Consider the following 27,604-nt stretch of genomic DNA (forward strand, 5'->3'; position numbering starts at 1 on the left):
TCCTGGTCTCCTTTGTAACTTCACATTTACATTGTTACCTCCCTTAGAGCTGAACTTTTTTTAAAAATACGCTCCGGACTTAGTGTGTGTGTGTATGAAAGGTGACTGTCCTGATTTGTCAATAAACGGCATTTTTTAATTTTAAAGATCACATCTGACAAATATTGTTATACCCGACATATCTAACGCAGGACCTACATATATTTTTAATGCACTTGTTCTCTGTAGCCAATATCTAGTTATGTAAATCAGCTGATTGAAAAATCTCTCAATGGCCCTGACCTTGAACCAGTGTGAGGTAGTTTGTCTGATTGGTTGCCCGTGTCACGTGACAGTGAGCACAAGTGAGTTGTATGATGTTGCTCTCATCAGCTGATGGCCTAGATAGAACCGGCTCAATCTGTTTTGGGTTGGTGAGCGTGTGGTCCGTGTGTCGCGCAACACCCAGACTTTTCTTTGTTTCATTCGTTCCTGGTGAGTCTCCACTTTTCATATTATTGTCGTCTGCACTTGTTACACTTGAGTTTGTAATTGTCACTCGAAAATATAAATTTTTTTAAAAGGGTGGGGGTGGGGGGATCAGTTGCTAGAAAACTAACTTTAAATCTATTTCTTTAATATTTGTTTTGTCTCGTCGTTAGTGCAACTTTTTTATTAGCTACAAAAACAAATAGATCTATCTGCAAAACTAAAAGTTTTAAATATTTTATTTTCGACACATTTACATGTGTTACTCTTTTTTCTATTTCGTCATTATTTCATTATCTATTTCGTTATTTATTCCATTTTTTTCTTCACTTATTTTTTTTTATGTCGACCTATTTGTCGTTAGATGACGTCACACTCTTGGACCCGGGGGGGGGGTGTTGTGTGTCGGAAATTTGAGACAGTGTGTGACAGCGAGAAGTGGGGGGGGGAGGGGGGGAGAGAAAGTGAGACGTCACACTATTGTTTTTTTAGCGCAATTTCAATACTGGACAATTGCGATTATTTTAAAGATTGTTAGAAACTGACCGTTAGCCATTTTTTCGCGGTTTGTTTAGCTTTGTTTGTAAATTGTAATGGAAATTATAAATTAATCTAGATCTAGATCTATGTTGGCTGAGCTCAGAAAATATTTTAGAAAGAAAAAAAATGTTTTAAAATGAACCTCTATTTCGAAGGGTGGGGTTTGTCATGGCGTTACAAGGTTGGGGGAGGGGGGGGGGGGCTGAACTGGTGACTCCATGACGAAAATCGTAAAATTTTCTGTAGAAAGAATGGATTTTGTTATCCACTTAAGCTTAACAAAATTGTAGGGGGGAAAGGGTGACACCAACTAAAAATGTAAAACTGTAGGAGGTTGTGGGGCGACACCCGACCTGGTTGTAGACTGTAGGCTCATGTGTGACGTCATTTGAGGATTAGAGGTCAGGCTTATAGTGAAGATGTGTGACGTCACTTTAGGGTCAGGGGTCTGCTGGTTTCTTACATATCGGGCAAGGGGGGGGGGGGGTTCAAATGTTGTGTGCACGTCCTAAATGGATGAGCCCTTGCTAGTTCGAGCCTAACCCAACACTGGCTGCTCTATCAACTCGACCTGTTGGCCGGCTATTAATAAACTGTGCTATTTTTAGATGGACCTTGTCCCCATGTGTATGCCCTACAATGTTGTTTTTGTTCGCTGGTCACCACATTGTGTGTTGTCATGGTTACCTGTCACCAACTGCTGCTCTAACGGTCACGTGACGTCTATTTATAGTCTGGCCTAGATTTTCACGCAATCAAAACATTCGATCATGTGATCGGTAAGGCATGTTAGTCACACATACTCAGTCACACATCCTCAGTCACACATCCTCAGTCACACATCCTCAGTCACACATCCTCAGTCACACATCCTCAGTCACACATCCTCAGTCACACATCCTCAGTCACACATCCTCAGTCACACATCCTCAGTCACACATCCTCAGTCACACATCCTCAGTCACACATCCTCAGTCACATCTGCCACAATACACCACACACACACACACACACCTGCATACCACACATCACCACACATCTCATACCCACACACACACAGCTACCAAATGTTTTCTGTTCATCCATTCAAACCAGCCCTCCCTTTGGTCTTAGGGCAGGGGGGGGGGGGGGGGGGGAGCTGGTTAGTTTAGTCGACAGACACCTGGATGGTGTATGCTAGGAGTGTAGGTCTGCTTGTATGCTTTCACATTTATGAGTATGCTAACTAGTTCACCAAAATCTATACTTGTATGTTACATAAGTGATCTACATCTATTGCTGTATGCTAAATGAATTGTAGTATGCTACTAGTCTTGTCGTATGCTATCCGTATGCTAGCAGATGTACCCGCGGTCGATACGGTAGACTGCAGTCAAGCGTGACGGTCTGTGTTCAGTCATGCGCGGAATACAAGTAGAGCAACTTGGGTTGTCCCCTAATCGTCCTTTACAACCCCCCCCCCCTCAATCCCCCCCCCTCAATCCCCCATCCCCCCATGAGCCCCATATGGTGTTGTAAACGCCTGGCCAGTGTCTCCACATTTTCCTGTAGTCCAGTTTTAATGTGCAAAATGTGTAGTTAACATCACATTAGTTAGTTTACATACGATCAGTTAACCTCTCATGTTTAGTTAACCTCCCATTAGTTAACCTCCCATTAGTTAACCTCCCATCAGTAAACCTGCCATGTTTAGTTAACCTCCCATCTGTAAACCTCCCATGGACTGAGGTTGGTGGGCATGTGGTGTAGCGGTTAGTCCAGTCAACACACAACGTTCCCCAGACCTGACTTTTTAAAATACCTTGCTGCGTGTGTGACGACAACTGAGTGGCTAGACAGATAGGGGAGGTCATTCTCTCGCCTATTGAGACGTACAATGTCAGGCGTTAAATGTAATCAAAACAGCAATCAGTCGTCACGGTTGAGTGAACACTATGCACTTGTCTGATGTAGGACAGGGACTATTCTATAAATAGCACAGTCCACTGATTTGGTTGGACCTGTCTGTTAACCCGATGTCGTTTTCAACTTTTCTCACCATGGGTGCGCTGTCAAAACGGCCCGGGACAAAACGGCCCCGTTAATTTGACTCCGTCAAATCGACCCCCGACAAAACGACCCAGTCAAAATAGCCCCGTCAAAAGGGCCCCGACTTATTGGCTCCCGTCAAATGGGCTCCCGTCATATTGACTTGCGACATATAGGCTCCCGACAAATGGGCTCCCGATATTTAAACCCCTGACAAATAGGCTCAGGACATATTGGCTCCCGACAAAGCGGCTCCTGACATAAGGGCTCACGACATATTGACTACCGACAAATGGGTTCCCGACATATTGGCTCCCAGCAATTGGGCTCCCGACATATTGGCTTTTGACAAAATGACTCCCGACATATTGGCTCCAGACCAATGAATGGCATGACCACAATTGGCATAAAGGTAACCATTTTGTCCTACCTCCAATACCACTATAACCTCTTTTAAATGCCTGAATGAAATTGTTTTTCATTAACCAACATTAATTCACAAACAAATCGAGCCCTTAACAGCTAAATTCCACCAATTCTAAAGTTTTGATAATGTTTAATTTACAACAGAAAAGATCTGTTGCTTAAAAGCGAGCACAGAAGTGTAAATGTATGATATACATGATGTTTACATGATAACAGTATTTTGTTTTGATAACCTATAAACATACTGCAGGTAGGAAGGTACAGCGTGGACCCTTCTCCCCACACATTGAGTTGGAACAGCCTATAACCGACTCAATTATGGATGGCATAGATAGATTACCCTTAAATTAAAACATACTATATTTTATAATAGATAAACTAATATAAAAATAAGGCCTGCCGAACAAGAGATGCATACGTTGTATTACATAAGAGTGTTGGATAAGCTAACTCTAAAGAATATTGATGAAGGGGTCCCATTGGCAGGTGTCATATTCAATGAGACCGCTTTTCCGTGAGACTTAGTCTCTACAGAAACGGTATTGTCAGTGGTCCTTTTGTCTGGAGCCAAATTGACCGGAGTCTTTTTGTCGTGAGCCAAAATGACGCTAGCCTATTTGTCGGGAGTTGTAATGACGGGGGCCGTTTTATGGAGAAACTAAATGACGGGAGCCTATATGTCGGGAGCCAAAATGACGGTAGCCTATTTGTCAGGAGCCTTATTGACTGGAGCCCTTTTGTCGGGAGCCTAAATGACGGGAGCCTATTTGTCGGGAGCCTATATGACGGGGTCCATATGTCGCTGGTCAATTTGACGGGGCCGATTTGTCGGGGTCGTTTTGACGGGGCCGTTTTGACGCCGCACGCAAGTCCTACACCCCCCTCCCCCCACTCCTCCGTCACACATCGTCACAAAAAGCCAGACCCTCCGCCCTAAAATGACGTCACATCTCAGCCTACACCACCCCCTCAAAATTGCAGCTTAATTTTTTTTAAATTAATTTCTTTCTAAAATCTGAGCTCAGGCAGCGTGCAGTCAAATCGTGTTGAGTTTCTATTACAATTTACTCGAGTTTCTAACAGTTCATTTTTAAAATGCTAAAGTGTGACGTCACACTATCTGACCCCCTCCCGTGTGACGTCATTTACTGACGACCCCCCTTACCTGTAAGTAAATGCTGACTTACCTGCACCAGCAACTGGGACCCGCCACCAGTAGCCCAAGGGTCGACATGTGGGTTCACTCGTCACGCACCGCTGGACAGACAGGCGCGATCGACCATGACGTCGCTGTTCTCAAAAACGTCAATCTTGAGCTCCCAGCTAGCTTGTAGCCATACAGTAGCATCAAAGGACAACCTCTGAACTCGGTCAGATCGCTTTTGGCTATTCCCTCCCCTTCCCCGTTCAATAGAGTTGCTATAGGTTTCCTTAAAATGAGAGCCATTTAGAAAACCGTAGCTAAAATATGCCCCTGTGAGAACCCTCCATGGAGGTTGAAAAATATGCCCCTGTGATGAAACACTCATGATCAGGCGTGGCCTTGACACTGAACCCTGACCCCGCGAGCCGGTACAAATACAAGCCGTCAGCGCGTTCATTCACTCGAGACAGCCCTCCACAAACGCCTGTTACAGTTATACCAGATCTTTGCTCGACTTAAGCAGGCCGCTCTAGCGCTCAAGGTACTTTGTTCTTTACTCTCATACTTTGTGTATTTACAGGCATACTTTGTTACAGGCATACTTTGTGTATTTACAGGCATACTTTGTTACAGGCATACTAGGCATACTTTGTGTATTTACAGGCATACTTTATGTATTTACACCCATACTTTGTGTATTTACAGTCATACTACTTAGTATATTTATACGCATACTTAGTGTATTTACACGTATACTTTGTTTACTTACAACTTAGTTACATTGTGTATTTACAGACACGCATAGTTTAGTTGTGTAGTTGTGTTGTATAGTTTATTGACATCACATGAACTACTCCTATAGCAGCTAAAAATAGCACTACTAACTGTGGTTTCTGGTTAGTGTATTGTGTACGTGTAGCCACCGCTGTCCACATTTCTAAACGTTAGAGCACAATCTTCAGTTTCTGAAGGTTCGTGTGGTTCTAGTTAGCTTGTGTTGAGGGTGGTGTGTTGAGGGTGGTGTGTTGAGGGTGGTGTGTGGTGTGTTGAGGGTGGTGTGTGATGTGTTGATGGTGGTGTGTGATGTGTTGAGGGTGGTGTGTGATGTGTTGAGGGTGGTGTGTGATGTTTTGAGGGTGGTGTGTGATGTTTTGAGGGTGGTGTGTATGTTGAGGGTGGTTTTACAGTAATCTGACCACTGGTCAGCTATCAGGACTGGTCACCAGAGGAAGTTGTTCAACCTTGACCGGCCCTACGGCCTACATCTGCCGCTTAAAATAGTCAGACGTTGATTTATTCCCCACAAAATGGTGGTGTTATGTCTGTAGCATACAGCATTGTATCAGGCAACTGGTGAGTGTCTGATCTGTGTGGAGATGTGTCATCACACTGTTTAAAACTGTAGTAATGGGTAGGTTAGGTTGGCTTCATTTAATTTAAATTCAGTTTCCACATTTTCCCACCCTTCTCCCCCCCCCCCCCCCATAATAACATCGGGGCCCTCTTTCACACCCTAACCTTCTTAAAGACACCCCCTCCCCCCCCCCCCCTCCACACACACACCCATTCCTCATGTCTTTTATCAAGCGCATGATCATTGAGCGAGCCAGGCTTCAGTAGACGACCAACAAAATTTGGAATCCAGGGGAAAAGTAGGGCATGCGAGTGTTGACAAAAGTAGAGCATGCGAGTGTTGACAAAAGTAGAGCATGCGAGTGTTGACAAAAGTAGGGCATGCGAGTGTTGACAAAAGTAGGGCATGCGAGTGTTGACAAAAGTAGGGCATGCGAGTGTTGACAAAAGTAGGGCATGCGAGTGTTGACAAAAGTAGGGCATGCGAGTGTTGACAAAAGTAGAGCATGCGAGTGTTGACAAAAGTAGGGCATGCGAGTGTTGACAAAAGTAGAGCATGCGAGTGTTGACAAAAGTAGGGCATGCGAGTGTTGACAAAAGTAGAGCATGCGAGTGTTGACAAAAGTAGGGCATGCGAGTGTTGACAAAAGTAGGGCATGCGAGTGTTGACAAAAGTAAGTAGGGCATGCGAGTGTTGACAAAAGTAGGGCATGCGAGTGTTGACAAAAGTAGAGCATGCGAGTGTTGACAAAAGTAGAGCATGCGAGTGTTGACAAAAGTAGAGCATGCGAGTGTTGACAAAAGTAGGGCATGCGAGTGTTGACAAAAGTAGGGCATGCGAGTGTTGACAAAAGTAGGGCATGCGAGTGTTGACAAAAGTAGAGCATGCGAGTGTTGACAAAAGTAGAGCATGCGAGTGTTGACAAAAGTAGGGCATGCGAGTGTTGACAAAAGTAGAGCATGCGAGTGTTGACAAAAGTAGAGCATGCGAGTGTTGACAAAAGTAGGGCATGCGAGTGTTGACAAAAGTAGGGCATGCGAGTGTTGACAAAAGTAAGTAGGGCATGCGAGTGTTGACAAAAGTAGGGCATGCGAGTGTTGACAAAAGTAGAGCATGCGAGTGTTGACAAAAGTAGAGCATGCGAGTGTTGACAAAAGTAGGGCATGCGAGTGTTGACAAAAGTAGGGCATGCGAGTGTTGACAAAAGTAGAGCATGCGAGTGTTGACAAAAGTAGAGCATGCGAGTGTTGACAAAAGTAGAGCATGCGAGTGTTGACAAAAGTAGGGCATGCGAGTGTTGACAAAAGTAGGGCATGCGAGTGTTGACAAAAGTAGGGCATGCGAGTGTTGACAAAAGTAGGGCATGCGAGTGTTGACAAAAGTAGGGCATGCGAGTGTTGACAAAAGTAGAGCATGCGAGTGTTGACAAAAGTAGGGCATGCGAGTGTTGACAAAAGTAGGGCATGCGAGTGTTGACAAAAGTAGGGCATGCGAGTGTTGACAAAAGTAGGGCATGCGAGTGTTGACAAAAGTAGAGCATGCGAGTGTTGACAAAAGTAGGGCATGCGAGTGTTGACAAAAGTAGAGCATGCGAGTGTTGACAAAAGTAGGGCATGCGAGTGTTGACAAAAGTAGAGCATGCGAGTGTTGACAAAAGTAGAGCATGCGAGTGTTGACAAAAGTAGGGCATGCGAGTGTTGACAAAAGTAGGGCATGCGAGTGTTGACAAAAGTAGGGCATGCGAGTGTTGACAAAAGTAGGGCATGCGAGTGTTGACAAAAGTAGGGCATGCGAGTGTTGACAAAAGTAGAGCATGCGAGTGTTGACAAAAGTAGGGCATGCGAGTGTTGACAAAAGTAGGGCATGCGAGTGTTGACAAAAGTAAGTAGAGCATGCGAGTGTTGACAAAAGTAGGGCATGCGAGTGTTGACAAAAGTAGGGCATGCGAGTGTTGACAAAAGTAGAGCATGCGAGTGTTGACAAAAGTAGGGCATGCGAGTGTTGACAAAAGTAGGGCATGCGAGTGTTGACAAAAGTAGGGCATGCGAGTGTTGACAAAAGTAGAGCATGCGAGTGTTGACAAAAGTAGAGCATGCGAGTGTTGACAAAAGTAGAGCATGCGAGTGTTGACAAAAGTAGGGCATGCGAGTGTTGACAAAAGTAGGGCATGCGAGTGTTGACAAAAGTAGAGCATGCGAGTGTTGACAAAAGTAGAGCATGCGAGTGTTGACAAAAGTAGAGCATGCGAGTGTTGACAAAAGTAGAGCATGCGAGTGTTGACAAAAGTAGAGCATGCGAGTGTTGACAAAAGTAGGGCATGCGAGTGTTGACAAAAGTAGAGCATGCGAGTGTTGACAAAAGTAGGGCATGCGAGTGTTGACAAAAGTAGAGCATGCGAGTGTTGACAAAAGTAGGGCATGCGAGTGTTGACAAAAGTAGGGCATGCGAGTGTTGACAAAAGTAGGGCATGCGAGTGTTGACAAAAGTAGGGCATGCGAGTGTTGACAAAAGTAGGGCATGCGAGTGTTGACAAAAGTAGGGCATGCGAGTGTTGACAAAAGTAGGGCATGCGAGTGTTGACAAAAGTAGGGCATGCGAGTGTTGACAAAAGTAGGGCATGCGAGTGTTGACAAAAGTAGGGCATGCGAGTGTTGACAAAAGTAGGGCATGCGAGTGTTGACAAAAGTAGAGCATGCGAGTGTTGACAAAAGTAGGGCATGCGAGTGTTGACAAAAGTAAGTAGAGCATGCGAGTGTTGACAAAAGTAGGGCATGCGAGTGTTGACAAAAGTAGGGCATGCGAGTGTTGACAAAAGTAGAGCATGCGAGTGTTGACAAAAGTAGAGCATGCGAGTGTTGACAAAAGTAGGGCATGCGAGTGTTGACAAAAGTAGAGCATGCGAGTGTTGACAAAAGTAGGGCATGCGAGTGTTGACAAAAGTAGAGCATGCGAGTGTTGACAAAAGTAGAGCATGCGAGTGTTGACAAAAGTAGGGCATGCGAGTGTTGACAAAAGTAGAGCATGCGAGTGTTGACAAAAGTAGGGCATGCGAGTGTTGACAAAAGTAGGGCATGCGAGTGTTGACAAAAGTAAGTAGGGCATGCGAGTGTTGACAAAAGTAGAGCATGCGAGTGTTGACAAAAGTAGAGCATGCGAGTGTTGACAAAAGTAGAGCATGCGAGTGTTGACAAAAGTAGGGCATGCGAGTGTTGACAAAAGTAGAGCATGCGAGTGTTGACAAAAGTAGAGCATGCGAGTGTTGACAAAAGTAGAGCATGCGAGTGTTGACAAAAGTAGGGCATGCGAGTGTTGACAAAAGTAGGGCATGCGAGTGTTGACAAAAGTAGGGCATGCGAGTGTTGACAAAAGTAGGGCATGCGAGTGTTGACAAAAGTAGGGCATGCGAGTGTTGACAAAAGTAGGGCATGCGAGTGTTGACAAAAGTAGGGCATGCGAGTGTTGCAAAGTCAGCTCAGCGAGCCGTGTCGGACTCGTGTGTCCTTGCCTGAAAGATTTCTTCTCCCGCCGCTGGTGTTAGGTAACCTCAGACCATCCGCGGGGATTTAGCCCGCCCCATTTAGCATATCCGGTGCGGGGCAGATAGGTCAAGGTTACATGGATGACCACCAAAGCTACAAATCAAAAACATCCGGCCAACTGGTGTTGGGTGGCTGGTCTTTATTTTTTATTACGGCTAAGTGGTCAGGTTATTGGACACAGATGGCCGTGTGTCTTAGCTCGTCGTATGTGTCGTAGCTAGACGCGCATGCCTGAAACAACGGTTTAACTAAGTCAGCTAAGTCAAACGAATTGATGACGTCAGAAATTGATTTCCTCCCCCCCCCCCCCCACAAAACAATGATCGTTACATTTTTCCATCAGGCTTTCATATCTTATAGAAGAATGTAACAGCTTAACATTGTTAGCACCCACACATTACACGCACACACACACACAAAGTTAGGACCACATTTGTAGATGGGACAGGCTGTAGGCAGGATGGTGCCTGTGGCAGGCTGTAGGCAGGATGGTGCCTGTGGCAGGCTGTAGGCAGGATGGTGCCTGTGACAGGCTGTAGGCAGGATGGTGCCTGTGACAGGCTGTAGGCAGGATGGTGCCTGTGACAGGCTGTAGGCAGGATGGTGCCTGTGACAGGCTGTAGGCAGGATGGTGCCTGTGGCAGGCTGTAGGCAGGATGGTGCCTGTGGCAGGCTGTAGGCAGGATGGTGTCTGTGGCAGGCTGTAGAAGTTGTGTATGACATTGAATGGAGTGCGTGGGGGTTGTCTATAAATAAAGCAGTTCTCTCCCGCAGGAGAATGACCTTGGCTTGCAGGCGTACTTTACTATTTGTTGGCAAACAGCCGCCGTTATTGCACTGGTTGAAAGTGGGGGTAAACCTTACTGGGGGTAGGGCTAAAGTAGAGCATTCTGTCGGCAAGACGCAGCTGGTGTATGTGGCCGAGAAGGCTTCCATTTCCCTGCCCAAGTTTGATCGTTTATTCCTCTGACCTACATTCTAATGTCAGCCATTGGGCCAATTGTGTGCCAGATTTCTTACCACAAGACATACCAGCTGCTGTCACCTCCCCACCCCCTAGAATGTCACCTCCGAACCCCCTAGAATGTCACCTCCCCACCCCTAGAATGTCACCTCCCCACCCCTAGAATGTCACCTCCCCACCCCCTAGAATGTCACCTCCCCACCCCTAGAATGTCACCTCCCCACCCCCTAGAATGTCACCTCCCCACCCCTAGAATGTCACCTCCCCACCCCCTAGAATGTCACCTCCCCACCCCTAGAATGTCACCTCCCCACCCCTAGAATGTCACCTCCCCACCCCTAGAATGTCACCTCCCCACCCCCTAGAATGTCACCTCCCCACCAGGTGACACCCCCCCACCAGGTGACACCCCCCCCCCCAGTGATGTAACGTTTTATTGTAAGGTTAGGATGGCCAGCCGTGCAGAACCAGCTATGTCAGAACTTGTAGCACACACCAGAAACTTTCTTGCCGCAGCAGCTTTTTCTTCCTAGGGCAGGGTGGGGGGGGGGGGGGGGGGGGGTCCAGAATGTGGGGCAATGGCTAGTACATCATTCACTGTGATTGGTCACCAGTGGTGTGTGGTCTGGGTTTGTGTCCAGTGGTGTGTGTGGGGGGGGGGGGGGGGCGGACACTGTTTAAAGTATACATTTTCTATATATAAATATATAAATTCCTTTTCGTTCGGGGGGGGGGGGCGGTAGACTTTCTTGTGGGGGAGGGTGGACTCAGCCCCCCCCCCCCCCCCCCGAAGAGATGCCTGGAAGAAACTCTGACCCCTACCCCTCTACTACCAAATGTTAACCTCTTTACATAAGCCGTGACTCCAGATAGGTTTTTGGGTGGCCCACACCTCGTGACGTCACTTCCTTGTTTCTCTGTTATAAAGCGAGGTCAACATTAACTTGAACTTTGACCTTGTGTTGTTTCCTGGTTGACACAGTGCATACCGTTAGCTCCTGATAACAGAAAACAATAAAACCAAAGCCCCACTAAAACCCACACAAGTGCTTGAAACTATCTATAAACGACCCACACATAACTAGCTCACCCTGACCTTTAAGTCACCCCCCCCCCCTGCAGTCAGTTCTAGACGGTGCCCCCGGGGATGGGGGGGGGGGGGATAAAAAGGTTTGTGGTGCTTTTGACCAGTCACTATCTCACTCTCTCCACACGCTGTAGAAAACATTTAAACCAGTGTCTGAAGCCTGGTGGCCGTTTATTTTCACAAAATACGTCAACTAAAAATGAAATTAAAAAAAAAATGTTCTACCCCTATGGCGCCTCCATGGGATTGGCGCCCGAAGCTCCGCCCCACCCGGCCTGCCCTAGCTACAGGCCACATAGAGCCCGCATCCAAGGTGGATGCTGCAAAGATCTGAAGCAATCCACCAGCTTGTGATAAGCGAGGACAGTTGTTACCCAGCCAACTCCACTAGTGCATCGAGTTTAAGAAACTTTTCACTCAAACTGGGTCACTCGGGATATTTTTCTTTAGTTTTGTATCACGTGATCGACGGTAGCGAAACGAATGTTTCGACCTTGGCGGTGAACGAACCGCGCAGTCGGCGACCATTATTATATGTGGTGCCGGCTACCGGTTAGTCGTGGTGCCGGCTGGCGGTCCGTCAGTTAGTCGTGGTGCCGGCTGGCGGTCCGGTCAGCTAGTCGTGGTGCCGGCTGGCGGTCCGTCAGTTAGTCGTGGTGCCGGCTGGCGGTCCGGTCAGTTAGTCGTGGTGCCGGCTGGCGGTCCGGTCAGTTAGTCGTGGTGCCGGCTGGCGGTCCGGTCAGTTAGTCGTGGTGCCGGCTGGCGGTCCGGTCAGTTAGTCGTGGTGCCGGCTGGCGGTCCGGTCAGTTAGTCGTGGTGCCGGCTGGCTAGTTGTTAGCCGTTGACCAGTGTTAACACTCTAATGTATGCTGAGGGTGTGTGCTGCCACCAGTTGAGATCCGTCGATTAGTCGTGTCTGCTGGAACAGCTCAAGCCTGACCCACGTGACCGTGACGAGAAGTTTCTCCACTTCCCACCACACCCGCTAGATGTGTGGGAATTTTCTCAACTTGCGGCGGCACGGGGGGGGGGGGGAGATAAAAACCTATCAGCAGAAACCTGCTAGCTAACTATTTGGACCCCCCCCCATGATGTAACATAATATGTTATGCTTATATAGAAGTGTATCCCCGAAAGTTTAAAGTGCCCCCCCCCCACCTACTTTTCGGAGAAGAAATGTCTAAAAGAAAAAGCTTTAATTTACGCCGACCTGGAAAAATATCCAGCCCAGTGTTTCTTCCAGGCATCTCACGCCCCCCACTCCCTCCCTGGAAGAAACTCCAGCCCAAATCCTGCCCGTATTGTGAATAGATGAAATAGTCTGATGGTGTAGTTTGCTGGTTTAGTCTGATTTAGTGGTCTGCTGGTAGTCCACAAGGTGGGGGGGGGGGGCGCCAGACAATAATACTACCTTGTCAACAACACAACCCGCGATAAACAACTACAGGATATGTTTTGTAACCCGTTGCTGTTGCCTGTTTACCTGACTTAATAAAATTAATTCGATGTTATTTTATAAATGGTACACTGCGACCAACCCAGTCTCTCAACACACCAACCGACTACAAGAGGGTAGATTCTATATAGGATCTAGATCTAGACTAAATCTAATATTAATATCCCATAATACAACATAGCAAATAGTCGACATGTTTGTAAATCTCCACTGTCTCACTTCAAAACTTTGCAAAGTTCACGATAAATATTAAATTAATACTATACAATACAAGGACACCGTGTATTTATTATCTTATGACAAGCAAACAAAAGTCACTGTGGTACATCAAGGCCTTGGTATTTTACTCCTGTCTATCGTGCATAGATTGGATGTGTATGGAATATTCCATTTGAACTTAAATCTAGATTTCAGTTTTTCACTCCGAGAATTCGATATCAGACGGCGGACGTTGATCTGCTGGTAAAGTGCGAGTCATCGTGACCTAAATCAGAACTCGGTGATATTTCATTTTCATAAGTATTAATCTAGATCTAGATCTAGATCTATATAAACCAGTTTGATCTAGTCTAGCCCTCTCTACACCAACACACCATCTCCCATCTGAATAAGTCAACCTGCACTTTACTTGATCGTTAGTGCATCCGTTGTTGTTTATTCGTGTAAATAAACAACGTCTGCTAGTGCTGACTCCATTTCTCCACGTCAACAAAAAAGTAGGACGGGGCCGAGAGTGCGAGCTGCTATTTTTAAAACAGCGGAAATTCACCGTCGTGTGTTGAATGTTGACATGAAATTTCCTCTCTAGATCTAGATCTAGCACAAAACTACAAAAAAGCAAATATGTTGTTTGCTGAAACAATTTCGGTTAGAGCCGTAGTCTTATTTCTGTTGGGTGTTGTGAAAACATGGGCATGTGACTCTCACCACTAAATTTACTGATCCAACAAGATCTCCTGGACATAAACTTCCTAGACTACTGGCAACTAGATCTATATTGAGATTGATTATATTCTATACTATAATAATATAACATTATAATAGAATCTAGATCTATAATATAATTTCATTACGTTCATACAGTTCAAACTTTATGCAGAACGTCTTTCTTTAAAGTTTAAACTGGAGAGGATATTTCACAATTATTCACTTTTGGTTTACAAACTGAAGGAGTAGATTGGAGATTCTAACTAGACATCTAGATCTAGATCTAGATAGACTGTTTCAAGATCTAGTTGTTCGGAATAGCCCCAACAAGCAGTAGCTGGATCTAGAAGATAGTTATAAATCTAGTACTTTGATTTTAGATTCAATCTAGATTTCTAGATCTCAATAACACCGTACACTGGGAAAAAAATTATTTGTATTCTTCACTCCATCCACTCATTGAATTAGAACTGGTGAGAACAAGGACATATTTCAAAGCTTATGTTGTTTAATCTTTATACCTTTATACATTATAAAATGTAAGTTCATTATGTTTTTTGGATTATTTTCTTTCTTTAGGAAATTAGTTAAATAATAAATATAATAATAAATGGCCAAAGGTCAAACATTTTCAGTTGAATCATCTGAGTTGCAAGAGGCATTAGACTAAATCTCTGGCCAGTTTTCTAGTTGTTTTAATCCTTGACCTAGAGGAAACCTTGTTGCAATTTCATTACTAGAACATTAATTTCCTCTGACATTTTTTATTTATATATAATAATATATAGCTTCAGCTTTACCAACTGTACAATTCTATTGAGTGCACAAATGAGTAAGGACATATTTTTTTTCTTATACAGAAGTTTGAGTGTAAGTGTCCAGCCAACTGACCAGCCAACTGTCCAGCCAACTGACCAGCCAACTGACCAGCCAACTGTCCAGCCAACTGACCAGTCAACTGTCCATCATGGCTATCCCTGGGAGTCTTGCAGGCAACAAACAGTTGCTGGAGAAATATTTGAGCATGGAGCAGCCTGGTGACGAGGTTATGGCAGAATATGTGTGGATAGACGGAACAGGGGAGGGCATCAGGAGTAAATGTCGTACTTTGGACTTTGACCCCAAGAAACCAGAAGGTAATTAAATAATTTATTTCTAAAATAAAATTGGGCACATTGTAACTCATAGTTCATTTGTATTATCATGTGACACAATGACTGCAGACAAATGGTAAACAATGACTCCAGACTAAGTTTTTGAAAACGTTTGAATTTAGTTTTAAGTTTGTAAATTAAGTAGCTGAAACTTTAGTGATGATTTTTTTGTGTCAATTATTTGATAGGCTGAGCAATCTGGAATGTTGGTCAATCGACTTTGTTCTATAAATGTTGAACTGATTCCATAATTTGTTCTATAAATGTTGAACTGATCCCATAATTTGTTCTATAAATGTTGAACTGATCCCATAATTTGTTCTATATATGTTAAATTGATCCCATAATTAGTGCTATAAATGTTGAACTGATCCCATAATTAGTTCTAAAAATGTTGAACTGATCCCATAATTTGTTCTATAAATGTTGAATTGATCCCATAATTTGTTCTATAAATGTTGAACTGATCCCATAATTTATTCTATCGCTGCGTCCACAGACTGCCCCATTTGGAACTTTGATGGTTCTAGCACTTACCAAGCCGAGGGCTCCAACTCAGACATGTACCTGTACCCATGTGCTATATTCAGGGACCCCTTCAGGGGTGGCAAAAATAAGTTGGTCTTGTGTGAGGTCTACAAATACAACAAGAAGCCTGCAGGTAGGGGACATTTCAATCTACAGGGTAGATAACTGTTGACAATGGTAGGGGGACATTTCAATCTACAGGGTAGATAACTATTTGGTTAATGGTAGGGGGACATTTCAATCTACAGGGTAGATAACTTTTTGGTTAATGGTAGGGGGACATTTCAATCTACAGGGTAGATAACTGTTTGGTTAATGGTTGGGGGACATTTAAATCTACATGGTAGATAACTGTTTGGTTAATGGTAGGGGGACATTTCAATCTACAGGGTAGATAACTGTTTGGTTAATGGTAGGGGGACATTTCAATCTACAGGGTAGATAACTGTTGACAATGGTAGGGGGACATTTCAATCTACAGGGTAGATAACTGTTGACAATGGTAGGGGGACATTTCAATCTACAGGGTAGATAACTATTTGGTTAATGGTAGGGGGACATTTCAATCTACAGGGTAGATAACTGTTTGGTTAATGGTTGGGGGACATTTAAATCTACATGGTAGATAACTGTTTGGTTAATGGTAGGGGGACATTTCAATCTACAGGGTAGATAACTGTTTGGTTAATGGTAGGGGGACATTTCAATCTACAGGGTAGATAACTGTTGACAATGGTAGGGGGACATTTCAATCTACAGGGTAGATAACTGTTGACAATGGTAGGGGGACATTTCAACCTACAGGGTAGATAACTGTTGACAATGGTAGGGGGACATTTCAATCTACAGGGTAGATAACTGTTGGCTTGACAATGGTAGGGGGACATTTCAATCTACAGGGTAGATAACTGTTTGGTTAATGGTTGGGGGACATTTCAATCTACAGGGTAGATAACTGTTTGGTTAATGGTTGGGGGACATTTCAATCTACAGGGTAGATAACTGTTTGGTTAATGGTTGGGGGACATTTCAATCTAAAGGGTAGATAACTGTTTGCTTGACAATGGTAGGGGGACATTTCAATCTACAGGGTAGATAACTGTTTGGTTAATGGTAGGGGGACATTTCAATCTACAGGGTAGATAACTGTTTGGTTAATGGTAGGGGGACATTTCAATCTACAGGGTAGATAACTGTTTGGTTAATGGTAGGGGGACATTTCAATCTACAGGGTAGATAACTGTTGGCTTGACAATGGTAGGGGGACATTTCAATCTACAGGGTAGATAACTGTTTGGTTAATGGTAGGGGGACATTTCAATCTACAGGGTAGATAACTGTTGACAATGGTAGGGGGACATTTCAATCTACAGGGTAGATAACTGTTTGGTTAATGGTTGGGGGACATTTCAATCTACAGGGTAGATAACTGTTTGGTTAATGGTTGGGGGACATTTCAATCTACAGGGTAGATAACTGTTTGGTTAATGGTAGGGGGACATTTCAATCTACAGGGTAGATAACTGTTGGCTTGACAATGGTAGGGGGACATTTCAATCTACAGGGTAGATAACTGTTGACAATGGTAGGGGGACATTTCAATCTACAGGGTAGATAACTGTTGACAATGGTAGGGGGACATTTCAATCTACAGGGTAGATAACTGTTGGCTTGACAATGGTAGGGGGACATTTCAATCTACAGGGTAGATAACTGTTGGCTTGACAATGGTAGGGGGACATTTCAATCTACAGGGTAGATAACTGTTGGCTTGACAATGGTAGGGGGACATTTCAATCTACAGGGTAGATAACTGTTGGCTTGACAATGGTAGGGGGACATTTCAATCTACAGGGTAGATAACTGTTGACAATGGTAGGGGGACATTTCAATCTACAGGGTAGATAACTGTTTGGTTAATGGTAGGGGGACATTTCAATCTACAGGGTAGATAACTGTTGACAATGGTAGGGGGACATTTCAATCTACAGGGTAGATAACTGTTTGGTTAATGGTAGGGGGACATTTCAATCTACAGGGTAGATAACTGTTGACAATGGTAGGGGGACATTTCAATCTACAGGGTAGATAACTGTTTGGTTAATGGTAGGGGGACATTTCAATCTACAGGGTAGATAACTGTTGGCTTGACAATGGTAGGGGGACATTTCAATCTACAGGGTAGATAACTGTTTGGTTAATGGTAGGGGGACATTTCAATCTACAGGGTAGATAACTGTTTGGTTAATGGTAGGGGGACATTTCAATCTACAGGGTAGATAACTGTTTGGTTAATGGTAGGGGGACATTTCAATCTACAGGGTAGATAACTGTTGACAATGGTAGGGGGACATTTCAATCTACAGGGTAGATAACTGTTGACAATGGTAGGGGGACATTTCAATCTACAGGGTAGATAACTGTTGGCTTGACAATGGTAGGGGGACATTTCAATCTACAGGGTAGATAACTGTTGGCTTGACAATGGTAGGGGGACATTTCAATCTACAGGGTAGATAACTGTTGGCTTGACAATGGTAGGGGGACATTTCAATCTACAGGGTAGATAACTGCTGGCTTGACAATGGTAGGGGGACATTTCAATCTACAGGGTAGATAACTGTTGACAATGGTAGGGGGACATTTCAATCTACAGGGTAGATAACTGTTGACAATGGTAGGGGGACATTTCAATCTACAGGGTAGATAACTGTTGACAATGGTAGGGGGACATTTCAATCTACAGGGTAGATAACTGTTGACAATGGTAGGGGGACATTTCAATCTACAGGGTAGATAACTGTTTGGTTAATGGTAGGGGGACATTTCAATCTACAGGGTAGATAACTGTTGACAATGGTAGGGGGACATTTCAATCTACAGGGTAGATAACTGTTTGGTTAATGGTAGGGGGACATTTCAATCTACAGGGTAGATAACTGTTTGGTTAATGGTAGGGGGACATTTCAATCTACAGGGTAGATAACTGTTGACAATGGTAGGGGGACATTTCAATCTACAGGGTAGATAACTGTTGGCTTGACAATGGTAGGGGGACATTTTAATCTACAGGGTAGATAACTGTTGACAATGGTAGGGGACATTTCAATCTACAGGGTAGATAACTGTTGACAATGGTAGGGGGACATTTCAACCTACAGGGTAGATAACTGTTTGGTTAATGGTTGGGGGACATTTAAATCTACATGGTAGATAACTGTTTGGTTAATGGTAGGGGGACATTTCAATCTACAGGGTAGATAACTGTTTGGTTAATGGTAGGGGGACATTTCAATCTACAGGGTAGATAACTGTTGACAATGGTAGGGGGACATTTCCATCCACAAGAAATATAAGACAATGTGTTTAGTTGACAATGGTCTGATGATTTTAAATCTACATCAAATATAAGACAATGTGTTTAGTTGACAATGGTCTGATGATTTTAAATCTACATCAAATATAAAACAATGTGTGTAGCTAATGATTCTGATGATTTTAAATCTACATCAAATATAAGACAATGTGTTTAGTTGACAATGGTCTGATGATTTTAAATCTACATGAAATATAAGACAATGTGTGTAGCTAATGATTCTGATGATTTTAAATTCACATCAAATATAAGACAATGTGTGTAGCTAATGATTCTGATGATTCTGTTGAGCAGAAACCAACCGCAGAAAGACTTGCAATGAAGTGATGAAACAGGCAGCCCACGCCCACCCCTGGTTTGGCATTGAGCAGGAGTACACACTGTTGGACTATGATGGTCATCCTTTTGGCTGGCCCAAGAATGGCTTCCCTGGACCACAAGGTCAGTGGCTGGCAAACATGGGCTCACCCTCCTGACCTCCCATCTTTTCCCTCTTGACCTCCCATCTTTTCCCTCTTGACCTCCCATCTTTCCCTCCTGACCTCCCATCTTTTCCCTCTTGACCTCCCATCTTTTCCCTCTTGACCTCCCATCTTTTCCCTCTTGACCTCCCATCTTTTCCCTCTTGACCTCCCATCTTTTCCCTCTTGACCTCCCATCTTTTCCCTCTTGACCTCCCATCTTTTCCCTCTTGACCTCCAATCTTTTCCCTCTTGACCTCCCATCTTTTCCCTCTTGACCTCCCATCTTTTCCCTCTTGACCTCCCATCTTTTCCCTCTTGACCTCCCATCTTTTCCCTCTTGACCTCCCATCTTTTCCCTCTTGACCTCCCATCTTTTCCCTCCCTTCATTAATCCACCCCCCCCCCTTGCCCTGGTATTTGTATATTTAGTTACTTGACCCCTGTGTTAACCCTTGGGTTACATCAGGGGCGGATTAAGAGATTACAGCACAGGATGCAGGGATTAGTGCCTTGGTTTCTATGGTGACAAGCCCCATGTGCCAGATCAGTTGGGATTAGCCTGTAGAGGTTGAATAGAAATTCTAGTTTAATTTTAGCATTGTCTGTAGGGTAAGGTTTTAAATCAATATTTGATTATTTAAAAACACAATGAGGGTTTGGACTGTACATACAATCTCCAACATTTCAGTAATTTTATTCCACTACTAAGTTCTAGTTTTTCTGCCTATCAGCTTTGTTATTCCCCCTATTTGAAACAATCAAGAGTACAGTCTGTGATTGCAAATGTCACTGTTGTCAAATGTTCCTGTTGTCAAATGTCACAATGTCACTGAGCTGTAGAGGTGAACTTGATTCCCCCCCCCCTTTCCATACACACACACACACATACAAAGACAACTTGAAATGGAAAGTTCCTCATGCAAGGATCAACGTGATGCTGGGGTCAGCTTTGGTCACATGTTGTGTTATGGTGGCCATGAAATGAGCAGTAAAGTGATGATTGGTCAGCTTTGGTCACATGTTGAGCTGGAACTCCTCTAATTGGTTGATTCAATAAGCTGCACATTTGTTGATGTTATCCAAATAATTCATGTAACCTTGACCTTAAAGAGATGGTATTGTAAGAGACTTGGTCATTGTGAGGTCACACTGTGCAACTGCTGCTACACTTGAAATCAATTAGAGCCTGACTTTCTCCAACTGTCAACTAACTTGCAAGTCAGCAATGTTTGAAATGTTGGTGTGGGGCAAGCAACTGAAAGCTGTTGTGTTTGTCCAATTAATAATGTTGTGGTTCAGTAGACCAGTGTGTGTCTACTGTAAGGGACGTAAAGTAAATTGTCACAATTGTTGGGTGGAGCTGGTGGTGGATGTGGTGGGTGGAGCAGGTGGTGGATGTGGTGGGTGGAGCAGGTGGTGGATGTGTTGGGTGGAGCTGGTGGTGGATGTGGTGGGTGGAGCTGGTGGTGGATGTGGTGGGTGGAGCTGGTGGTGGATGTGGTGGGTGGAGCTGGTGGTGGGTGTGGTGGGTGGAGCAGGTGGTGGATGTGGTGGTGGATGTAGTGGGTGGAGCTGGTGGTGGATGTGGTGGGTGGAGCTGTGGGTGGAGCTGGTGGTGGGTGGAGCTGGTGGTGGATGTGGTGGGTGGAGCTGGTGGTTGATGTGGTGGGTGGAGCTGGTGGTGGATGTGGTGGGTGGAGCTGGTGGTGGATGTGGTGGGTGGAGCTGGTGGTGGATGTGGTGGTGGATGTGGTGGGTGGAGCTGGTGGTGGGTGGATGTGGTGGGTGGAGCTGGCGGTGGATGTGGTGGGTGGAGCTGGCGGTGGATGTGGTGGGTGGAGCTGGCGGTGGATGTGGTGGGTGGAGCTGGCGGTGGATGTGGTGGGTGGAGCTGGCGGTGGATGTGGTGGGTGGAGCTGGCGGTGGATGTGGTGGGTGGAGCTGGCGGTGGATGTGGTGGGTGGAGCTGGCGGTGGATGTGGTGGGTGGAGCTGGCGGTGGATGTGGTGGGTGGAGCTGGCGGTGGATGTGGTGGGTGGAGCTGGCGGTGGATGTGGTGGGTGGAGCTGGCGGTGGATGTGGTGGGTGGAGCTGGCGGTGGATGTGGTGGGTGGAGCTGGCGGTGGATGTGGTGGGTGGAGCTGGCGGTGGATGTGGTGGGTGGAGCTGGCGGTGGATGTGGTGGGTGGAGCTGGCGGTGGATGTGGTGGGTGGAGCTGGCGGTGGATGTGGTGGGTGGAGCTGGCGGTGGATGTGGTGGGTGGAGCTGGCGGTGGATGTGGTGGGTGGAGCTGGCGGTGGATGTGGTGGGTGGAGCTGGCGGTGGATGTGGTGGGTGGAGCTGGCGGTGGATGTGGTGGGTGGAGCTGGCGGTGGATGTGGTGGGTGGAGCTGGCGGTGGATGTGGTGGGTGGAGCTGGCGGTGGATGTGGTGAGCGGAGCAGGTGGTGGGTGGGCATCTTGTCTCATTCTGCTGGAGCCTACATTGCCAGAAAACTGGGACACAACAGACCTGCCAAATTGGCCAATTAGAAATGAAAATATCGTTAGTGTCATCAAATGTTGATTGCTAGCCAATTGCTAATTCTGCTAATGAATACAAGTGATGTGGGTCAAGTGAGTTGACACCTGGCAGGTGAGAGAACCTGCACCATCTGGTCCGTGAATAAGAGAGTATTTGTGACTTGTTAACATCTGTATTGTTTGAGTTTTTTGTTTGCATTGAAAAATTCATCCCCAACATATTTTGGCAGTGTGTTAGAAAAAATAAAATTTTCCCCATCGTCCCCTCCTCAGGGCCCTACTACTGTGGCGTGGGCTCCAATAAAGTCTACGGCAGGGATGTGGTTGAGGCCCACTACAGGGCGTGTCTGTATGCCGGGGTCAAGATTAGTGGATGTAACGCGGAGGTTATGCCAGCTCAGGTACCAACTTCCTCCTCTCTTTGTGCTCTTTCAACTGCTACAACTTGACTACACCCATCCTTTCTGTTTAGTCCCTGCTAGAGCTTTGATTAGACAGATTTATTGTTTTACCTGGTGACCTACTAATGTCTCTACTGATCAAATACCTGGTGACCTACTAATGTCTCTACTGATCAAATACCTGGTGACCTACTAATGTCTCTACTGATCAAATACCTGGTGACCTACTAATGTCTGTACTGATCAAATACCTGGTGACCTACTAATGACTGTACTGATCAAATACCTGCTGACCTACTAATGTCTGTACTGATCAAATACCTGGTGACCTACTAATGACTGTACTGATCAAATATCTGGTGACCTACTAATTCTACTGATCAATTACCTGGTGACCTACTAATGTCTGTACGGATCAATTACCTGGTGACCTACTAATGTCTGTACTGATCAAATATCTGGTGACCTACTAATGTCTGTACTGATCAATTACCTGGTGACCTACTAATGTCTGTACTGATCAAATACCTGGTGACCTACTAATGTCTGTACTGATCAAATATCTGGTGACCTACTAATTCTACTGATCAATTACCTGGTGACCTACTAATGTCTGTACTGATCAAATACCTGGTGACCTACTAATGTCTGTACTGATCAAATACCTGGTGACCTACTAATGTCTGTACTGATCAAATACCTGGTGACCTACTAATGTCTGTACTGATCAAATACCTGGTGACCTACTAATGTCTGTACTGATCAAATACCTGGTGACCTACTAATGTCTGTACGGATCAAATACCTGGTGACCTACTAATGACTGTACTGATCAAATACCTGGTGACCTACTAATTCTACTGATCAATTACCTGGTGACCTACTAATGTCTGTACTGATCAAATACCTGGTGACCTACTAATGTCTCTACTGATCAAATACCTGGTGACCTACTAATGTCTGTACTGATCAAATACCTGGTGACCTACTAATGTCTGTACTGATCAAATACCTGGTGACCTACTAATGTCTGTACTGATCAAATACCTGGTGACCTACTAATGTCTGTACTGATCAAATACCTGGTGACCTACTAATGTCTGTACTGATCAAATACCTGGTGACCTACTAATGTCTGTACTGATCAAATACCTGGTGACCTACTAATGACTGTACTGATCAAATACCTGGTGACCTACTAATTCTACTGATCAATTACCTGGTGACCTACTAATGTCTCTACTGATCAAATACCTGGTGACCTACTAATGTCTCTACTGATCAAATACCTGGTGACCTACTAATGTCTGTACTGATCAAATACCTGGTGACCTACTAATGTCTCTACTGATCAAATACCTGGTGACCTACTAATGACTGTACTGATCAAATACCTGGTGACCTACTAATTCTACTGATCAATTACCTGGTGACCTACTAATGACTGTACTGATCAAATACCTGGTGACCTACTAATTCTACTGATCAATTACCTGGTGACCTACTAATGTCTGTACGGATCAAATACCTGGTGACCTACTAATGTCTGTACTGATCAAATACCTGGTGACCTACTAATGACTGTACTGATCAAATACCTGCTGACCTACTAATGTCTGTACTGATCAAATACCTGGTGACCTACTAATGACTGTACTGATCAAATATCTGGTGACCTACTAATTCTACTGATCAATTACCTGGTGACCTACTAATGTCTGTACGGATCAATTACCTGGTGACCTACTAATGTCTGTACTGATCAAATATCTGGTGACCTACTAATGACTGTACTGATCAATTACCTGGTGACCTACTAATGTCTGTACTGATCAAATACCTGGTGACCTACTAATGTCTGTACTGATCAAATACCTGGTGACCTACTAATGTCTCTACTGATCAAATACCTGGCGACCTACTAATGTCTGTACTGATCAAATACCTGGTGACCTACTAATGTCTGTACTGATCAAATACCTGGTGACCTACTAATGTCTGTACTGATCAAATACCTGCTGACCTACTAATGTCTGTACTGATCAAATACCTGGTGACCTACTAATTCTACTGATCAATTACCTGGTGACCTACTAATGTCTCTACTGATCAAATACCTGGTGACCTACTAATGTCTCTACTGATCAAATACCTGGTGACCTACTAATGTCTGTACTGATCAAATACCTGGTGACCTACTAATGTCTCTACTGATCAAATACCTGGTGACCTACTAATGACTGTACTGATCAAATACCTGGTGACCTACTAATTCTACTGATCAATTACCTGGTGACCTACTAATGACTGTACTGATCAAATACCTGGTGACCTACTAATTCTACTGATCAATTACCTGGTGACCTACTAATGTCTGTACGGATCAAATACCTGGTGACCTACTAATGTCTGTACTGATCAAATACCTGGTGACCTACTAATGACTGTACTGATCAAATACCTGCTGACCTACTAATGTCTGTACTGATCAAATACCTGGTGACCTACTAATGACTGTACTGATCAAATATCTGGTGACCTACTAATTCTACTGATCAATTACCTGGTGACCTACTAATGTCTGTACGGATCAATTACCTGGTGACCTACTAATGTCTGTACTGATCAAATATCTGGTGACCTACTAATGACTGTACTGATCAATTACCTGGTGACCTACTAATGTCTGTACTGATCAAATACCTGGTGACCTACTAATGTCTGTACTGATCAAATACCTGGTGACCTACTAATGTCTCTACTGATCAAATACCTGGCGACCTACTAATGTCTGTACTGATCAAATACCTGGTGACCTACTAATGTCTGTACTGATCAAATACCTGGTGACCTACTAATGTCTGTACTGATCAAATACCTGCTGACCTACTAATGTCTGTACTGATCAAATACCTGGTGACCTACTAATGACACGTGTACACATCCACCAGTGGGAGTTTCAAGTGGGACCCTGTGAGGGGATCACCATGGGAGACCACCTGTGGATAGCCCGCTACATCCTACACAGAGTTGCTGAAGACTTTGGTGTGATTGTCACCCTTGACCCCAAGCCTATGGAAGGTGACTGGAATGGTGCAGGTGCTCATTGCAACTATAGCACACATGACATGCGGCAGCCAAATGGCATCAAGTGAGTGTAGCACCTCTCTCAGGACTTATAGGACAAACTGTAGGACCTCTCTCAGGACTTATAGGACTAACTGTAGGACCTCTTTCAGGACTTATAGGACTAACTGTAGGACCTCTCATGACTTATAGGACAAACTGTAGGACCTCTCTCAGGACTTATAGGACTAACTGTAGGACCTCTTTCAGGACTTATAGGACTAACTGTAGGACCTCTCATGACTTATAGGACAAACTGTAGCACCTCAAGTCATGAAAGAGGTCCTACTGTTAGTCCTATAAGTCATGAGAGAGTTTCTACATTTAGTACTATGACTTATAGGACTAACTCTCAGGGCTAAGTTATATGAGCCGTGAAATGAAGCAGCCTAGTGCAGGGGTCGGCAACCTGCGGCTCGCGAGCCGCATGCGGCTCTTTTGATATCAAGATGCGGCTCTCCAGCTCCTTGAACTAATACTAATAATCTTAATAAAAAAATAAAATATTTGAAATTAAAAAAATGTTAGTGGCTCTTTAAAACCAGGAAAATTTGGAAAATTTTAACTTTTGGCTCTTCCGCTTTAAAAGGTTGCCGACCCCTGGCCTAGTGGCATGAATAACTGAAGTCAGCACTAAGCTGGACAACTGTACCATCTCTAGTTGTCTAGCTTACTTTGTACTACAAATCCTCTCTAGTTTCCCAGTATCTGAGGTGTTCTGTTTGTTTTCCAGGGCCATTGAAGAGGCAATTGAGAAATTGTCCAAGCACCATGTCAGACATATCAAAGCCTACGACCCCAGAGAAGGCAAAGATAACGAGCGGCGCCTGACTGGGCGTCATGAGACCTCCAGTATCCACGACTTCTCTGCTGGTGTTGCCAATCGTGGGGCCAGTATACGCATACCGCGACAGGTGAGGCCTGACTTCTGACTTAACAAATTGTATCCCCCAGATTGTAGTTATTTTACTTTATCCATTTCATTATTTATAGATTCTTCATTCAAACTTAAACCTAAAGTTTTCCATATTAATTCAACCTTTCAAAAAAATATTGTCATTTTTCATCAGGTAAATCATTCCTAACATTTTTTTTCTGAACAAAAAGATGAAACAAATGTTCCCATGTGAATCAAATCATGTTCCCACATGAAAACAAATGTTCCCATGTGAATCAAATCATGTTCCCACACGTTTAAAATGTTGTCCGCAGGTGGCAGAAGACAACTGCGGCTACCTGGAGGACAGACGACCATCGTCCAACTGTGATCCCTACGCTGTCACAGAGGTCCTGGTCAGGACAACTGTCCTGTCAGAATAGTCCTGGTCAGGACAACTGTCCTGTCAGAATTGTCCTGGTCAGGACAACTGTCCTGTCAGAATTGTCCTGGTCAGGACAACTGTCCTGTCAGAATTGTCCTGGTCAGAACAACTGTCCTGTCAGAATAGTCCTGGTCATCCAAGTGTTCTGACAAATTTGTTTCTTCATTTCCATTGACTCAAGTACCAGTCTAGATCTGTGTAGAAAGTTGTTTAACCCACAGAGTTGTAGATCCACTTGTTCAACACACTCCACATTTTCTATCTAATGCTTGTCTGGTGGTTGTATGCTCCTTCTATGGCTTGCAAGTTTGTGTATTTGATGATCCATTTCTTTAGTTCAAAAGATTTTATAATATGCTCCATTGTTAATGAGATTAATGTTAATGAAATGTCTCTTGTTTAAGAATATTTTTTCAAATGTTAGAGAACTGTCCATTGGATGAATGTTGGATGTGACATGGTCCAATGTAGCATTCATGAAGCATTGGAATATTGTATAAAAATTATACTTTGACATCCCACTGTTGTGTGGTTTGTTGTCTGAGAGGGTGTTCATTGTAAGTGTACACTAGCAATAGGTCAGGTGGTGTAGTGGGCCAGGTGGTGTAGTGGGCCAGGTGGTGTAGTGGGCCACTGGGCCAGGTGGTGTAGTGGGCCAGGTGGTGTAGTGGGCCACTGGGCCAGGTGGTGTAGTGGGCCACTGGGCCAGGTGGTGTAGTGGGCCACTGGGCCGGGTGGTGTAGTGGGCCAGGTGGTGTAGTGGGCCACTGGGCCAGG

At 44.6% G+C, this 27,604-nt stretch overlaps 1 protein-coding gene across 3 annotated transcripts; it reads left to right on the forward strand.

Moving 5' to 3' along the window:
• Positions 1 to 342: 342 nt before the first annotated feature.
• On the forward strand, positions 343 to 27,343 carry LOC131939339 (glutamine synthetase). 3 transcript variants are annotated; one of them, XM_059297590.1, is made up of 8 exons: positions 343 to 474; positions 14,794 to 15,069; positions 15,587 to 15,748; positions 19,286 to 19,432; positions 22,252 to 22,379; positions 25,331 to 25,530; positions 26,239 to 26,419; positions 26,718 to 27,343. In XM_059297590.1, exons 2-8 carry the CDS (start codon positions 14,901 to 14,903, stop codon positions 26,823 to 26,825), a joined length of 1,095 nt encoding a protein of 364 aa, XP_059153573.1. In that variant the 5' UTR covers positions 343 to 474; positions 14,794 to 14,900; the 3' UTR covers positions 26,826 to 27,343. The 3 variants fall into 3 exon arrangements, with proteins under 3 accessions (XP_059153573.1, XP_059153572.1, XP_059153574.1); XM_059297589.1 differs by lacking the exon at positions 343 to 474 and adding an exon at positions 5,022 to 5,147; XM_059297591.1 differs by lacking the exon at positions 343 to 474 and adding an exon at positions 14,032 to 14,472.
• Positions 27,344 to 27,604: the final 261 nt, after the last annotated feature.

This window comes from Physella acuta, unplaced genomic scaffold (assembly GCF_028476545.2).
Source record: "Physella acuta isolate Inbredline_101_S28 unplaced genomic scaffold, ASM2847654v3 ptg000275l, whole genome shotgun sequence".
In the NCBI taxonomy this organism is placed as follows: Eukaryota; Metazoa; Mollusca; class Gastropoda; family Physidae; genus Physella; species Physella acuta.

Excerpts from the sequence above, each read along its gene's own strand:
- LOC131939339 (XM_059297590.1), top strand. The coding sequence starts at position 14,901 with ATGGCTATCCCTGGGAGTCTTGCAGGCAACAAACAGTTGCTGGAGAAA. Across the intron at positions 25,531-26,238 it reads CGGCAGCCAAATGGCATCAA|GGCCATTGAAGAGGCAATTG; the intron begins GTGAGTGTAGCA and ends TTTGTTTTCCAG. Across the intron at positions 26,420-26,717 it reads GTATACGCATACCGCGACAG|GTGGCAGAAGACAACTGCGG; the intron begins GTGAGGCCTGAC and ends TGTTGTCCGCAG.